The sequence below is a fragment of the Sminthopsis crassicaudata genome, chromosome X, assembly GCF_048593235.1.
Source record: "Sminthopsis crassicaudata isolate SCR6 chromosome X, ASM4859323v1, whole genome shotgun sequence".
Taxonomy (NCBI): domain Eukaryota; kingdom Metazoa; phylum Chordata; class Mammalia; order Dasyuromorphia; family Dasyuridae; genus Sminthopsis; species Sminthopsis crassicaudata.
In genome coordinates this window covers 29,503,702-29,519,283 of record NC_133623.1, presented here as the reverse complement: position 1 = coordinate 29,519,283, position 15,582 = coordinate 29,503,702, and the positions used below count along the sequence as shown (strand labels likewise).

Here is a 15,582-nt window from a genome sequence, read left to right as displayed (position 1 = left end):
AGGAGAAAATTGAGTCCCAGAGAGATCAAATGCCTTACCAAAGATCGCAAATAGGGTCCTAGAACTTGAGCTGGAGGGGGCCTCAGAGAACATTTAGTCTAACCCCTTCATTATGCAGAGAAAGAAACTGAGTCCCAGGAAAAATGAAGTGAACATAAGCAGAGGGAACAGGGACTCAGGGGGGCAAAGAAACAGAAAACAGGTGAAGATAGGCTGGGGGGGAGGTGGCCCCTGAAATTAAAATAGGAAGTTAGGCCATGAGGAAGAGGAAGAGTCAAATGCCACAGTCCGCAAATGCAATGACAGCATTTGGTGCAGGGGGAAAGGAGGGCACTGTCTGAAGGCCTGAACTGGCAGCCCAGCCCTCCCCCACTGTGAGCTTGGGCAGGCCTCTAAATCCTCCCAGGGCCAAGGGGATTGTTGGAATGAGATCATCTCTAGGGTCAGCCCCAAGTTCTACGGAGGACACATGGGCAACAAAGTAAACTGCTTCTCCCTCACTCTCACCCCAGTCCACCTTAGCAGACAGCCTCCTGCTACTTCCAAAGAAAAGTAAGCTTCTCCAAGGGACCACAAGGCTAGACAAAACTCCAGAGTAACCCCTGTGGGGGTCAGGGCAAAGATCATCAGGCTTTGGCAAACAGAGTAGCAAGAATCTGGTTCATGAGGTCCCGGAGAGGCCCCCTTAGCAAACTAATAGTTGGCCAGCACTCTCCCTGAGGGCTTTGCAACAGTCTCAGGTCTTGGGGGGGGGGGGAACCTGTATTGAGCATGGCCACGCCCCTCAGAGTCCCACGGATGCCACACTGTATGCGCCCAATATGGTAGACAACCACTGGGTCCCCTGCCATTGCTGAAATAGCTTTAAAATGAGCTTCCCTGGGAGCTGGTTGGGCACTTGAGAGTCAGGGCCCCCTCCCCAGACTTCTCAGGACATTTTCTGATTGGATGGCTTCCTCTGTGTATTATTTTGGCTTCATTTAAATCCTCCCCCAAAGCACTTGCAGAAGCATTTGGATCACCAATGTTCTTGGTGGGACGGCCAGCACACTGTCTCAGGCCTTCACTCACCTTCCCGACGTGGTGGCGCCCTGTTAAATGGCACACTCCAGACTCTAATAGTTCCTTCTGAGGAGTTCTCCATCAGGCTCTTGGCAACCTTGTTCAGTGGGCAGATTCCAGAATGGCCTAACATTGACCCCAATTCCTGGGTCACCACTTTATCCTCACCCCACTAGAATAAGAAGCAACCTTCTGAAAGCAAAGTTTAGAATCTGTCTACCTTTACCTTTCCCACTGCCTGTTTGGTGTGATGGAGAAATGGGTGAATGGTGTGTGAATATGTATGTGTCTGGATGTGTTATATATATGTATATTGTGTGTGATATATATATATATATATATATATATATATATATATATATATAGTGTGCGTGTGGTAAGTACCCCACTGGATCCATCTTCTGCTTGTTTCAACCTACAGTGTATCTTTACTTGTGCCCTTTCTGCTTACTTTAATCTGCTTTTTCTTTGGGTAAATAGTATTTTTTTCCAATTACACATAAATATAGTTGTCAACATTCATTTTTTTTATAAGACTTTGAGTTTCAAATCTGCTCTCCCTCCCTTCCCTCCCCCCTCCCCAAGACAGCAAGCAATCTGCTATAGGTTGTACATGTACAATCACGTAAACATCTTTCCACATGAGTCATGTTGTGGAATAAGAAGTGGAACAAAAGGGAAAATCCCCAAAACAAGTGAAAATAGCATGCTTTGATCTGCATTCGGGCTCCATGGTTCTTTCTCTGGCCGTGGATGGCATTTTCCACCACAAGTCCCTAGCAATTGTCTTGGCTAGTTGTATTGCTGAGAGCCAAGTCAATCAGAGTTAATCATCACATGCTGTCACAGTTACTGCGTACAATGTTCTCTGGTTCTGCTCACTTCGCTTTACTTTGCGCAGGTTCACCTAAGTCTTTCCAGATTTTTCTGAAATCCACCTGTCCATCATTTCTTATAGCACAGTCGTGTTTTACATTCATATACCACCATTTGTTCAGCCATTCCCCAACTGTTAGATATTCCCTTGATTTCCAGTTCTTTTCCACCACAAAAAAAGCTGCTACAAATATTTTTGCACATGTGGGTCCTTTTCCCTTTTTTATGATCTCTTTGGAATATGAACCTAGTGATGGTAATTGCTGGATCAAAGGGCCTGGAGTTTACCAGCCCTTTGGGCATAGTTTGAAATTGCTCTCCAGAATGGTTGGATCAGTTCACAACTTTACCAGCAATGTCTTAGTGTCCCAGCTTTCCCACATCCCCTCCTACATCCATCATTTTCCTCACATTAGCCAATCTGAAAGATAGAAGGTGGTACCTCAGTTATTTTAATGGGCATTTCTCTAGTCAACAGTGATTTAAAGCTTTTGTGTTTCATGATTAATAAATAGCATTAACTCCTTCATCTGAAAACTGCATGTTTACATTCTTTGACCATTTATCTAATCCGCTCTTACAAAGAATCCAAATAAAAGAGTCATTCTTGCTATATTCTGGGAGATTGCAATGTCCTTGGGCAGCTTGGCCTGCTAATTTCTGTGTGTGTGTGTGTGTGTGTGTGTGTGTGTGTGTGTGTGTGTGTGTGTGTGTGGTGGGGGGATTCCTGTGGAGTTTAGGGAAGAAAGTATAGTAGTGAGCCAGATTTGCAATTTGCCTAGTAACTTGCTGGGGTTGCCTGCTGTCAAGTCAGGATTTGACCACCAATCTCTACCCACTGTGCTATGCTCCTCCCTTTCAAAAATGGCTGCCGGGCAAGGCAAGCCACTTTAGCTCCTTTTTATCTTTCCTCCCCACCTCCCGTTTGTCCAGGTTTGATGTCTGTTTATCACCCAAGTTAGTTTTGCTTCACAATTTTTCTTCCTCACCTAAAAAAGCCTTACTTAATATTAAGAGAATTCTCTCTGGAATGAAAGTAGAAGACATAAGTTGGTTAAAGCAAAATTAGCAGTAAAATTTTATTTTCAAGAAATTCTACCCAAGGTTCTAATGGCTGATTGGTGGCTTTAGGCAGCCACCTTTGTCTGAGGTTCCCCGAAAAGATGGCCACCCACCAAAGATACTACATAAGAAGGATCCTGCAATAAGCATTAAAGCAGGGAGACTTAGAGGAACTCTAAAAAGTTCCTTCAATGTCAAGACTTAACATGGCATGTCTTCTATTTGGAGTGTGCAAGAAGACCCTGTACTGGGGCTCTCAAGACCCTGTGGAGGGCCCAGCACAGTTCAAGCTGCTCACCTTTTCATCAGACAGGCTAGACCCCCAGAGGTGTACTTTCTACCCTCCTGGGGACTTAAAACCAGCTGTCTGATCTTTAGTATTCCCTTTCTCTTGTTTTTGGGGAGTGCCCCATCCTAGACCGGGGTCCCCTTGTCTTAAAAAAAGAGTAACTTGCCCCAGGCAAGTAGGAAGGCCCAGCCTGGGCAATATTTGCCCAAACCCTTCTGCAAAGCTGCCTTCAACATCACAGCTCAAATAGAAATACCAAGTTCAAGTAACTCAAAAGCCAGAATTTTAAAACAAGAAAGACTTTATTCACAACGAGAAAATAAATAGCATCAACACAGAACAGACCACTGGGAGTTACAAATCAGTGTGTCAAAACTATCCATGTGGGACACTCGCCGGTTGGCGTCCATACATCCGAGGAGCGATTCATGGACTAATAAGAACCAAAGGTTCTTGGAGCTAACCAGTAAAGAGGAACTTGTGACAAAATCAGTAGAAAATGGCCACGGTTACATTAGATTTCTAATGAAGACAACAACAGCCAGTTCCCTTCTGTCCAAGCAGGGAAAAGGGAAAACGGCTTTGCTAAATACTTGAAACACAACCCACCCCACCCACCCCAATTTTCAAAGCAACTAAGCCCTTAAAGCTTATGAACTAAGGAAATGCTTATCTGTGTGTTTTTTTTTTTTAAACATTAGTATTAAGCCAACCTATGCTATTTATGATTTTCTTAGGCTAACATTACATTTAGCTTTTTTCATTTGGTGGCCTGGCCTGGGAAAAGGAAAGAGCATTTGCCAGGATGACACACAAAGTGGATGAGCTAGATGAGGCTACCCCAGCGATGACTGGAGAGGGTGATGCCATGAAACAGTCCAAGCCCTCCACGAGACAACAGGTATGTTGGTGTATTTCCAGACACAACAAAGAAGTTGGTAAGCTAGTTTCTTCTTAAAAGAGCTAAGTCAATGAAAATCAAAGGGGTGAATGGAAGAGGGAAGGGGAAAATGGCCTGGAATGGTGGCCTACAAGCCAATCACATGATCCTGCTATATCATACACCTGAGCATGGCAGGGGGAAAGAGATGATGGAAGCAAGGTGATAAAGGGAACCAGCACCTTAAAGGAGATATTCTTTGTTCCCATTTTGGTGGCCATGACATTTCAATTTTGCTCTGGAATTTGGTGTGATATTAAATGAACGAAAGAAGAGATACCAAGCAAAAGGATGGGGGGGGGGAAGAGGACTTTTAGGCCCCCGTCCTTAAGCCTAGTGGGTTCTCAATTGGAAAATCCATTGACAAGGTGTTTTAGCTAGAATTACAATTTTAAAATTCTTTAGAAAAGATTTGACTGAATCGGGTATTTGCCAATAGAATTATCTAGCTCAATTAGTGGAGGGGGAAAATCAGCCTCTATGTACTTTATACAGTGACACCTCAAAAAAGGAAAACAAGGAACCTTCATAACCGGTACATCTATTTGTATGTGCCTGCAATAGGGGAAGAGATACTGTGATCTCAATACAGACTGGTCTTCTTCATAATCCGCAGGAACTCCTGTTCATTGACTTCTCCGTCACCATCTCGATCAGCTTCGTCAATCATTTCCTGTAAGGATTCAGGAAGTGGTAGATTAGACTGACCCAGGAAACATCTAGAGAAAGTCCCGTAAAAGGGTTTCAATAACAAACAAAGCAGCACTGAAGTTTTGGGGGGAAGGAAGGGAAGCAAAGGACCAAATTGAGCAGATGGTCTTTGGGGCAACAAAAAGTCACACCGGTTTCATGGGGATAATATCAGATATAGCATGATAGATATTAAGGGCTGAGATATGGAAGAGATCTTAGAGCTTATCTAGTCCAAGGCTTTCATTTTACACATGAGAAAACTTGAAATCCCAGAGACTCAACAATTCACCCAAAGCAGCACAGACTAAAATCTACTGGGAGAACCCATGTCCTCTGGCTAGAAAGTAATCTCTTTCTACTGTACCATCCCCTAACTACTGAAACCTAGGCAAAGGCAATGGTTTTAAGCTAACCCTCGATTGAAATGCAAATCTTAAATTGCTATCTACAATCCAACTGAAGGACTGGCATTAATTTACCGATATTTTCCCTTAATTGGGCAGTATTTTTTCTTATTATAATTACTGAAAAAAAAAAAAAAAAAAGCTGCCCTTTCTTAAATTATCCTCAATCCAGTATTTTATTTAAACTATAGCTGATATTTAATGTTTGAGAGGGCAGGGACTATTTGGTTTTGTCTTTTATCTCCAGTACTAAGCACATAATATGAACTTAATAAATTCTTACTGAATGAAATGTTTGATTTCCAAGGGTTTAAAAAAATTTTTTTTGATCCCCTATAAGTTGGTTTGATCTATACAGTGAACTAAATGAAACTAAGCTATGGGAGACAGTGGCAGAAAGGCCTAAAGCCTCGATTGGGCCTCAGAGGACATGCAGCAGAGCCCTTTGCTCTGGGACCTTACACAAGTCCCTCTCTCCCCTGGACCTCGGTTTCCCTACATTCAGATTCTCCATCAGGTTACTTATAAAAGTAATGGCTTCACAATGACCTAGCTTCTCTCTAGTCTTCTCTTTATGATTAAAAGCTCACGTTTGTGAGGTGACTGGATGTGTTTAAGGGTAGAATCTGGCCATGAAACTAGTGAAGCCGACTAGTTGCCTGGGGCATAAACTCATGATCCTATACCCTCATCATATGCTGTGGACACCCCCATCCCCAAGCCAGAGAACAGCAGCCTCAAAGATGGAGGTAGATTTTTTTAAAGGGATGTTCCTATTATAATAATATTATTATTAAAACCTTTGTCTCAAATATAAAAGCTCTAAAGCACTAGAGCCTGTTTAATCCATTGTAAGTTATAAATGTTGCCTTTTAGAAAAGAGGTCGATTATGAAGTAGATCCATTTTTGATCCTCATTCAAACCCCAAATGGACCACGTAAAATCATCTCACCTGTATCCTACAGTGATTCCACAGCATCTGATGGGTCCTGAGACTTAGCATACAAGCCCAACAACTCTATGTTGTCTTAGGGGAAGATTTACTCAATTTGTCCAAAAGCATTTGTTTGGGAACTTCCTCAGTTGGGGGAAATGCTCTTGTTTAGATTAGGACAAGAACATTTCCCCCAACTGAGGAAGCTGATTTTAAAAACCTTTTAATTACTAGGCACCATGGTAGGGGCTAGAAATACAAAAGTGCCCACCTTAATCATTGAATGAAAAGACTATTAATGTTACACTAAGTCTCCAGTTCCTTCATATCATGGACACAGTTCACTGACACATATTAGCACATAAACTTACCCAGAAAGAAAAATTAAGAAATTGGCAAGCTAGAATCAATAAATATAGGAGACATGGGTAGAAAATGAAGACCTAAGATCAGGAGCTAGTTATACTTACCAAATGATAGGGAAAAGCTGGACAAAACAAAATATTAGGTGGTGAGCAAAGTACCCAACAGTCCAGACCTGAAGGTCTCTCAAAGAAAACCTACCACAGAGCCAGAAGCCAAGAACGTGGGATTCCAGACTCATCTACAACAAACCTGCAGTTCCTCATCAGTGAGGTTTTCCCCTAGCTCTCTGGCCACACGTTTTAAGTTCTTGAAGGAGATTTTTCCGGTTTCATCATCGTCGAAGAGTCTGAAAGCCTTCAGAATTTCTTCTTTGGTATCCTTTTCAGCCTTACAAATTAAATCACACACAAGAAAGAAAGGATCTCAGTCCTAACAACTTGTAGTCACCCTAAGGTCCTCTTACAGAAATGTGGAGAAAATAAAAGCAATAGAACACCCTGTTGTACAATGATAAACTCTCCTATCTTTTCTCATGCTTTTTGGGATATAAACCTCTCAGGGATAAAAGCCACCCTAGGCTTCTTGATTCTGAGGACAAACAGCAGGGTTGTGTCTACTGGGCAGTGCGTGGGTATCATAGTATTTTCAGAACTACCCCATTAGCCTGAGTACTATTTTCCCTGGCTTTCCTTAGCCTCCAGTCAGAGAAATACATTTCTCAGGTTTGTGAAAATCTACCATCACAAAAACTCCCTCTATGAAATTTCCTAAAGTGATTGTAATTTTGTATATACTAAGACACAACAGTACATAAGCTCTTGAGACCTAAAATTCAGATTTAACTGCCATTAAACTACAAGATGTTACCATGATAATAATTAGATAGAAAAGTGGTAGGGGCAAGTATTTATTCCTTCTCTTATTTTAGATGACAAAACTGACTTCTTCAAGTCACAGGAGAACAGGAGTAGAATCCATGTCTCCTGCTTTTCATTCTGAAGCACTCTCTATTCCAATTTGCAAAATGATGGACGTGGACCAGATGGCCTCTAAATCTGCGATCTCATGGTCTAGGCTCTCCGGTCTTAGTAAGCTTCATTTTGATTGAGTGATCTCCACACCTGGATGTCCTTTGCTACATAGAGCTTATATATGCATCGTGTTGACTGACTTACCATTTTTTGAGTCATCACAGCCAAAAAGTCATTGAAACTGATTTTCCCCGTCCCCTCCTTGTCAATGTCTGATATCATTTTTTTAATCTCTTCTTTCTTGGGTTCGAAGCCCAGAGCTCTCATGGCCACCTACATCAAAAATAGACTAAATAATTATTTCAACAAAAGACAAAAGTCCCAAAAATACCTAGGGGCAAAAGTGGCACTGTGATTTGGAGCTTCTAATATTAAGCAAATCACAATTTTAATTCACATTATTTAACAGGATTTCAGAGGGGGGGGGCACAGGAAAAAATGGAACGGTACAATAATACCTGTGACCAAAACTTTGGGCAGAAAAGGGAATGCAGTTAAAAGCAAAGTGGTTAAAAGAGCAGAGGGGTAAAACAAGGCAGGAAAGACAATTCTAGAATACTGCGTTATCAGCTCAGAAATGGTAAGGTGGAATTAAAATGGAAAGAAAATACCTAGGGTCACCAGATCCCCCTTTATTCTTTCCCACCCCAAGGAGTAATATTTCAGCATAATTTAACTCAGTGAAAACAGAGACAGTGATGGGTTTTTTTTAATTATGTGTAGTTAATTATTTCTCTTGGACTCTGCACTTTTCCCAGGTTAGTGCTTACAGCTGATACTTAATAAACCTGCCTTGAGCTCCTTAACATCTATTGTCCCGGTTCCATCTGTATCAAAGAGATCAAATGCCTCTCTAATTTCTTGTTTCTGTTCCTCTGTGAGTTCAGGTTTGGGTCCCATCTTCTTTCTTGGGGGGGCGGAGCCCAGGTTTGGCTTCTTGATGGTACTGGCCTTTAAAACAACAATAAAGAACAAGTGATCTTAAATTCCATTGCAGGGACACAGGATTGCAATTTTTTTTAAAGCATTTTTACAATTTTACTTAAAGTGGTGTCAAAGAAATATTCATATTTTTCATCTCCTTTGAATTTTAGCCTTGTCACCAGGATAAAATCTTCATATGGAATTTTGTGTTCCATTTCCCCAAAATCTTAGAGCTTTCTCTTTCCTGTGAGCTATAGTTTCTGCTGAGACCCCATCACAGGATTCAAACTGTGTTTGTCACCAGACCATTTCTAACAGTGGATACACCCAATTGTTTTGAAAATGAATTACAAATGCAGGGAAGACCTGCACCTGCTACATTGTAACAATCTCGGTGGGAAAGTCAATCTTTTTATTTTTTGTTGTTGTTGTTCCGTGTTTGTTGAAAGGGAAACTGGCAATCCCACCCACTTAAACAATGTTTCAGTATCTGTCTACACACACAGCTATTCCCACAAACGCTTAAAAAAAAAATGATACTATCTTGCCCCTTTTCCTCCCCTGGGGTTTTAAGTTGAGGGAGAGTTTAAGCCTAATCCCTTTGCATTTTATTTACCGAATTTATGCCTAACAGTTTACTCAGGTGCAAGGACCACTATTGTGCACCCTTCTTTTAGCTTGCTCTGATGGAAAGTTCCAGAGCTACCTGTTCACACTGAAATGGGAATTGCTGGGCTTTCTTTGCTCCCGCTTAGATTTGGCAGCCATTTCTAAATCTGAGGAAAACCATGATGCTGCCCACATCAAACGCCAAATAGCATAGCTTTTCAGAGACCTCAAACAGGTGTACTTTGCCTTTCTGCTGCAGGCTCAAATCCCACTATGAGGACTGTTGAAAACCAAATGTAAAAAATACATCTCTCCTCCCAAATGAAATTCAAATCAAGAGAGACACCCCACAGAAGCGGCTCTTTTTACATCAGAAATCGTTTAGAACCCAAAGATGAAACTGTAAAAGCCCATTCCATTTGGGCGAGATTAGCCCACGGTGAATTTCTGGAGAAATTAAGGCAGCCAGTAGCGCCCCCAACCCCCGCCCGCCCCCCCAATCCCTCCCCACAGCAATCGACAACGTCCTCCCGAGCCCCGCCCCCGCCTTCCACACCCAGCTCCCCCGAGGACCCGAAGCTGCAGCGCCCCCCTTCCATCACCCCCCCACACACAACCGCGCCCTCCCCAGGGCCCACCCGAAGCTGAGCGCCCAAGGGATCTGCAAAGGCAAGGAAAGGATGGAAGGGGGGGGGGGGGGAAGGAGCGGCAAGAGAAGCGGGAGCCGAGGAGGCGGCAGGGAAGGGAGGGGGAGGAGGCAGGGAGCGGGAGAGATGGGGGGAACCAAGGAAAGGGATGGAGGGGGATCCGGGAGCAGGGGGAAAAGCGCGACCGCTCAACACCTACCTGGCCTGGGGTGGGGGAAAGTAGGCCGACCAGATCCCGTCAGGGGGGAGGGAGGGAGCAGCGGGTCGGGAGGAGGCGGGCCGGGCGATGGGCCGGGCTGGGGGCCGGGTGGCCACTGGGCGGCCGGCAGGCCGGGCAGGGAAGGGCCCGGCCACAGACCAAGGGGTTGACCAAGCAACGGGGTCCCCGCGCTCGGGGGGCCAGGCCACAGTGGGGACGCCGAGGCTCCGGGCCGGGCGCAGGGGGAGCAGGCCCCACCGGGGCTGAGGCGGCGGCGGCGGCAGCGGAGGTGGTGGAGGTGGTGGCGGTGGGGGCACCGGGGGCAGGAAGGGAAAGGGAGGCCAGAAGAGAGTCCCCCACCAGGGCCAAGGGAAAGACAAAACCACGGCCCGGCCGGGCCACGGAGTGGGATCCAGAGGGAATTGGGGGGCAGGAGGGGGAGTAGCCGCACTCACCATGCCTCCGCTCCCGACAGCTAACACGCAGACACTGAGTCTCGAAGCCCCTCAGGCGGCAACTAAAACCCTGTCGCTCCGCCCCCTCTCTCTCCCTGACTCCGCCCCGCCCGCGCCTTTCCGCTTAGGCTCCGCCCCCTGCTCTCAGAGAGACACACACTCACAGGGGCACACACAAAACCACACACACACTCAGAGGCGCGCGCGCACACTCAAAACCACACACACAGAGGCGCGCGCGCGCACACACACCCACCCACCCACCCGCGCGCACACACACACACACACACACACACACACACACACACCCCTCCTGCGGCTGCTCCCACCGCCCCTGGAGCTCGAGATCAGGTCCTCACTGGAGCGGAGGGAATCGACATCATCCTACAGAAGCCAGAGGTCTGGTTTCTCATTGGCTCTTTCTCGTGTCTCTTTAGTGTTTCCTATGGGCTGAAAGGTGAACGTCCATTAAGGCGGTTCTCGCTCGCGATAGGCTAGGGGGTTCGGACGCACCCGGGGGATAGACCTGTGACATCCGACGTGAGGCGGGCTCAGTCCGCGATTGGTTATACCTGTGGGGAGCCGGGCCAATTGGCGGGCCGGGAAAGCCTCGGCCGATTCTCTGCCTATTTGGCTGGAGGCCGGTGGATACCCGAGGGAAGCGTAGGAAGTTAGAATTCACGGTATAACCCCAGCCAGGGAGCGAGCCTTTGCCGGAGCCGGAGCCAGAACCCCCCCCCCCCCCGGACGATCGGGCCGGAGCGGAGCTGCCAGACCCCTTACAGTGACGAGTAAGAGTCGTTGCTGGAGGCCGTCTGGCCGGTGTCAGGGACGAGGGGCGGGGCGAGATGGGCAGGGGGAGCGGGAGGGGGACCTGGGCCCGGCAGGGAGGGGGACTTGGGCCCGACGGGGAGCCGGAGGGAGCCTTTTGGTAGTGGGCGAGGCCAGGCTTCCTGGAGGTCAGCTCTCGCAAGCATCCTGACACTACGATGGCGTTGGATAATTTGGGGGGCCTCGAGCCCTGAGGTTTTGGGGGGCTCCTTAAAGACTTAATGCTGAATCTGGGAGCCAGTCTGCCTTCCTTGCCTGGTTGGCCGCCCCACCTCTCCCGCGCAGGCTTCATTTACGCGATTCCCTCTCCCAAATTTTCAATTGCAAACTGCTCTAATTAATCTAGTTTGTGTTCGAATTCTAGCTTTGCCACTTCCTGCCTGTGTGACCTTGGGCAAGTCATTGAACCCCTCTGGGCCTCAGTTTCCTCCCCTGTCAAACGTAGGCAGGGCCTAGAGAACCTCTAAAGTCTATTTCAGCTCTGACGTTCTCTGATCTCCACCATCCTAATTCTTAGCGAGATTTTCCCTCATTGTCTAAGCCCTGATGATCAGCTAAAGAACCAAGGGATATTTATTAGAAGCAGCAATAAAAAAAAAAAAAAAAAAAAAAAAAAAAAAAAAAAAAAAAAAGGCGGCTGCCAGGGCTGGGCTGTCACTGGACTGGGCTCTGACTTCACTAAACAATAGAAAAGGGCTCTTTGGTTGCCATGCCAACGAGGCTAGGACTGGGAAGAAAATGAACCTCGACTTGTTTACCAAAAAAATTTGCTTTTAGCTTCGAATGGAGGTTGTCTGCGTAGTCTCTGGGTGGATTTCGAAAGGCCCTTGGAGCCTTTTGATTTGGATTTTAGGGTGTGTGTACCTTTGGTGCCCTGGGGGGAAATTGAGCTTGTGGATTGAGGCTAGAAAATGGAGATGGAGTGAGTGAAAGGGAGAGGGCTGATTACCCGGCAGACATTAAAGATTAGCTAAATGTGGTGGTTAGCAAAGTCTTTTGTGTTGGACCGAGATACCTGGAGCTCTTTGGAGGAAATTAGGGGACCCTGCTAAATGTATACACTACAGAATCATGCCTTCTAATTTCAGTGCAACATTTGCTTCTCTTACCATACTCCCCAGGACTACTCACTTCCCCCCTCTCCCAGGTTACCCTGCTTTCACATTTTCAACCCCTCCCTCTCTACTGGATCCACTGCCCCCTAAAGACAGGCTCAGATCTCCGCCATTCCTTTCCCCCTCCATCCATCCCATAATCTTGCCATCCCCTCAGATTGCTGTTCTGCATCTCTCCCCTTTCTGCCAAGCTCCTAAATGGATTGACTATCCTGGCCACTGTTCCCCTCTCCCCCTCCCCAAAGGCTCCGGGTGCCTTTTCAGTGGGCAGTGACCTTTCTGCAGTATTGCATACTGCTCGCCACACCCTTTCCTAATACTCTCTCCCCTTGCTTTCAGTACCTGTCAGCTCTTCCGTCTCCCCTCCAACCTAATTTCATAATCATTCCCCTTCTCTTCCCCGCCCCCCCCCAAGTCTAGTCAGTCGGAGCCACTAGCCATTTGCTATCCCCAAATCTGCTTCTTCTCCCTCTTTAGCTCTGGAAATCCTCCCATTTTTTTCAAATTCCAGCTCAAATACCACCTCCTGACCCCTACCTTCTTCCCCCCATGTCAAGCAATTCATTTTTCATTACTCTATTGTATTTAGTATTGTATTTAGTATATACTATTGTATATAGTAACACCCTAACTTATGTTTGGGTTATCTGTATATATGGCTTATTATCTTTCTAGGGGATTGGATTGAAAGCTCCTTGAGAGTAAGAGATTGGATTTTTTGAATTGTTTTTATCCCCAGCATCCGGGGTCTTGCGCCTATTTTTTTCTGGCTGTGCTCGCTCTGTTTTCTCTTAACTGATTTTCTTTTTTCTTACAGCTTACTTCTGCTGCTTAAGTAAGTAGGAAAACTCCATTAATTTGGTAGAAGTGTAATTCAGAATGGGTGATACACTCTATAGGTACTAACTAGGTACAGGGTACCATGGCAGACATTGTGAGCACAGAGATGTGTTGTGTTGCATTGAAATCAGCATCTCTCACAGCACACCACATAGTCTAAGTTTTACCAAAACTCACCTAACATTTCTGTTATTTAGCCAGTTGGCATCAAAGGGTAGAAATGGGAGGCAGGAAAAAAATGGAACTAATGATATTTTGCCATCCCCTCCCCAAAAAAACCCCACAAATACATACATACACATGCACACTCACCATGAGGACTAGCTGGAGACTCAGGCAACAGATCACCATTTTTAATTAGGAAATATCAGAAACTCGGGACAGTCTGGGTTCCCCACAACTATCTTCATGATGTCAGACCTTTAGCACAGAAGGTAGACCACCTGTTAAGAATCACACAAAAAAGGAAGAGGTTAGGGTAACTTGTCATATACACCAGTGGAGGGAACATCCAGACTGCTGAGATTACAATTCCATTTCAGTATGGCAAAATTTAGATGAGGTGTTCTGGGTAAAGAAAACCAACCCCCCCCCCAAAAAAAAAACACAAACAAACAAACAAAAAAAAAACAGCTATACTTACAACAAAATGAGGTGATTACAAGGTTCCATTCAGTGGTAGCAAAATCCAGATGAGATATGTTGTATAACTTCGTTACTGCCTTGTGAAAAAGAACATAAACAATTTTTGAATTTTTTTTTCTGCCATTTAGTAAATACTAGAAGTGTGGGATTAAAAAAAGAAAGAAAGAAAGACAGACTTGAAATTCCTATAAGCCCTCAGCCTTTCTATGGAGCAAAGCTAGTGGTAGTAGTCCCTTTTGTCCTTCTCCCTGCATTTTCTGACTTTTTCCCCCTTTAAAAAGGGGGAAAAGGCTGCTCAGAATATTCATTTGAACCCGATTTCTTATCTTCTTAAAAGGGAAGGGATTTGTACAATATAATTGTCATTTTCTGCCAGGACTAGGGGACAATGGGACTAAGGGGCTATAGCTACCTTACTCCTTGTTCTTCCATCCTTTGGGGTCTTTCTCACCACCTCAGCCTACCAGGTCTCACTAGTTTCAGTCCATGGGAGCTGAGAAGAGACAATTGGAAAAAAGGAAGCAAGTGGGATGGTACTAAAAGAGATGTTTCTTACCCCCAGGTCCCATTTTTACCCCCTCCTCCTTCCCAAATAGCTTTAGCCTTTAGGAGGAGCAAGCCTTCGAGGCCTCCCCCATAATCTTCCTGCAAAGGGAAAGGTATTTAGTTTACTTTGTCTCACTTTTCTAGAAATGGCCAGCTTTGATTGGGAGGTGATATCTGATGGGCTTCCTTTGTAGTTGGGGGTGGGGTGAAGCATGTCATCTCACCTCCCTTATCACAGTGCCCTAAAGGCCTCTGGGACAAAAATGAAAGATGGTTACTCTGTGGAAGTCCTTGGCCTACTCAGTTAAAAAAAAAAAATGCCATTTTTTTTCTCCTCTACTTTTTTTTTTTTGGATATATCTCTGGGCTGCCAAAGTGCTGTAATTGCTTATACTTAGGCCTTGGGGAGCTAAAATGGCCTTTGAAAACACCTTTTCTTTCCTGCTTTCAGAGCTGTTTTTCTTATTAGTCCCATCAGAGTTCCCCATTTCTCTGGCTCTCTTCCTCTGGCTCTCTCTCTCTCCCGTCTCTGTCTCTGTTTCTGTCTCTCTCTGTCTCTGTCTCTTTCACTCAAAAAGTTACAAGTGAAAATTAGTAATCCAAAGCCAACCAGGGTAAGGTTGGAAGGATTTGGAAGTTAGAGGAAATGGGTTCAGATCTCACTTTGTTCACTTTGCTTTGTCAGCCTCAGTTTCCTTCTCTGTAAAATGATGTTGAACTAAAGCTCCTTCCAGATCCAAGTGTTTGATATTTTCCCCCTCCCTTGGCTTACCTGTAAAGAATTTAGAGACTTTGTTAATTTGGCTGAGGAGTGATCCACAACTGGTGATAAGACCCGCAACTGGCTGGAAGTTTACCCCTGTGCTCCCCTTTGAGAAAGGGGCCTTTTTTACAATTCTAAAGCAGTTGGAATGTGAACCCAGAGACTGCAGGGGACTGAGTGTTCTCTGGGCTCTTTAGCTCTGACATTTGCATATCCACAATGTGCTAATTAGTTATTTGTTTATTAAAGGTCTAGGGATGGCTGGCCTGCTCCTTCTCACTGTGTGGTGCCACCCTTGCCTTCAGATAGTGGGGAAGGGCAGGCTGGGGTCTCTGCCTCCCACTGTGTGT

At 45.4% G+C, this 15,582-nt stretch overlaps 2 protein-coding genes across 5 annotated transcripts in view; one reads left to right on the top strand and one right to left on the bottom strand.

The window, feature by feature from the left end:
- Window positions 1-3,572: 3,572 nt before the first annotated feature.
- CETN2 (centrin 2) lies at window positions 3,573-13,721 on the bottom strand. Of its 3 annotated transcripts, none has more exons than XM_074277508.1 (5): window positions 13,591-13,721; window positions 8,451-8,609; window positions 7,803-7,931; window positions 6,877-7,014; window positions 3,573-4,902 (listed from the first exon to the last, which is right to left on the bottom strand). In XM_074277508.1, exons 1-5 carry the CDS (start codon window positions 13,627-13,629, stop codon window positions 4,813-4,815), a joined length of 555 nt encoding a protein of 184 aa, XP_074133609.1. In that variant the 5' UTR covers window positions 13,630-13,721; the 3' UTR covers window positions 3,573-4,812. The 3 variants fall into 3 exon arrangements, with proteins under 3 accessions (XP_074133609.1, XP_074133610.1, XP_074133611.1); XM_074277509.1 differs by lacking the exon at window positions 13,591-13,721 and adding an exon at window positions 10,493-10,631; XM_074277510.1 differs by lacking the exon at window positions 13,591-13,721 and adding an exon at window positions 10,038-10,561.
- NSDHL (NAD(P) dependent 3-beta-hydroxysteroid dehydrogenase NSDHL) overlaps window positions 10,644-15,582 on the top strand; it is a 45,581-nt gene continuing 40,642 nt past the window's right edge. Inside the window, exon 1 of one of the 2 annotated variants that reach the window (XM_074277507.1) lies at window positions 10,644-10,891. The gene's annotated coding sequence lies outside the window, so the exon portion shown is untranslated. Of the gene's footprint in view, window positions 10,892-11,097; window positions 11,284-15,582 lie in introns of those variants that run through there. The other variant, XM_074277506.1, reaches the window with a different exon arrangement.

Excerpts from the sequence above, each read along its gene's own strand:
- CETN2 (XM_074277508.1), bottom strand. The coding sequence starts at position 13,629 with ATGGTGATCTGTTGCCTGAGTCTCCAGCTAGTCCTCATG. Across the intron at positions 7,015-7,802 it reads CTGTGATGACTCAAAAAATG|GCTGAAAAGGATACCAAAGA; the intron begins GTAAGTCAGTCA and ends TTAATTTGTAAG. Across the intron at positions 4,903-6,876 it reads TCACTGATGAGGAACTGCAG|GAAATGATTGACGAAGCTGA; the intron begins GTTTGTTGTAGA and ends GAATCCTTACAG.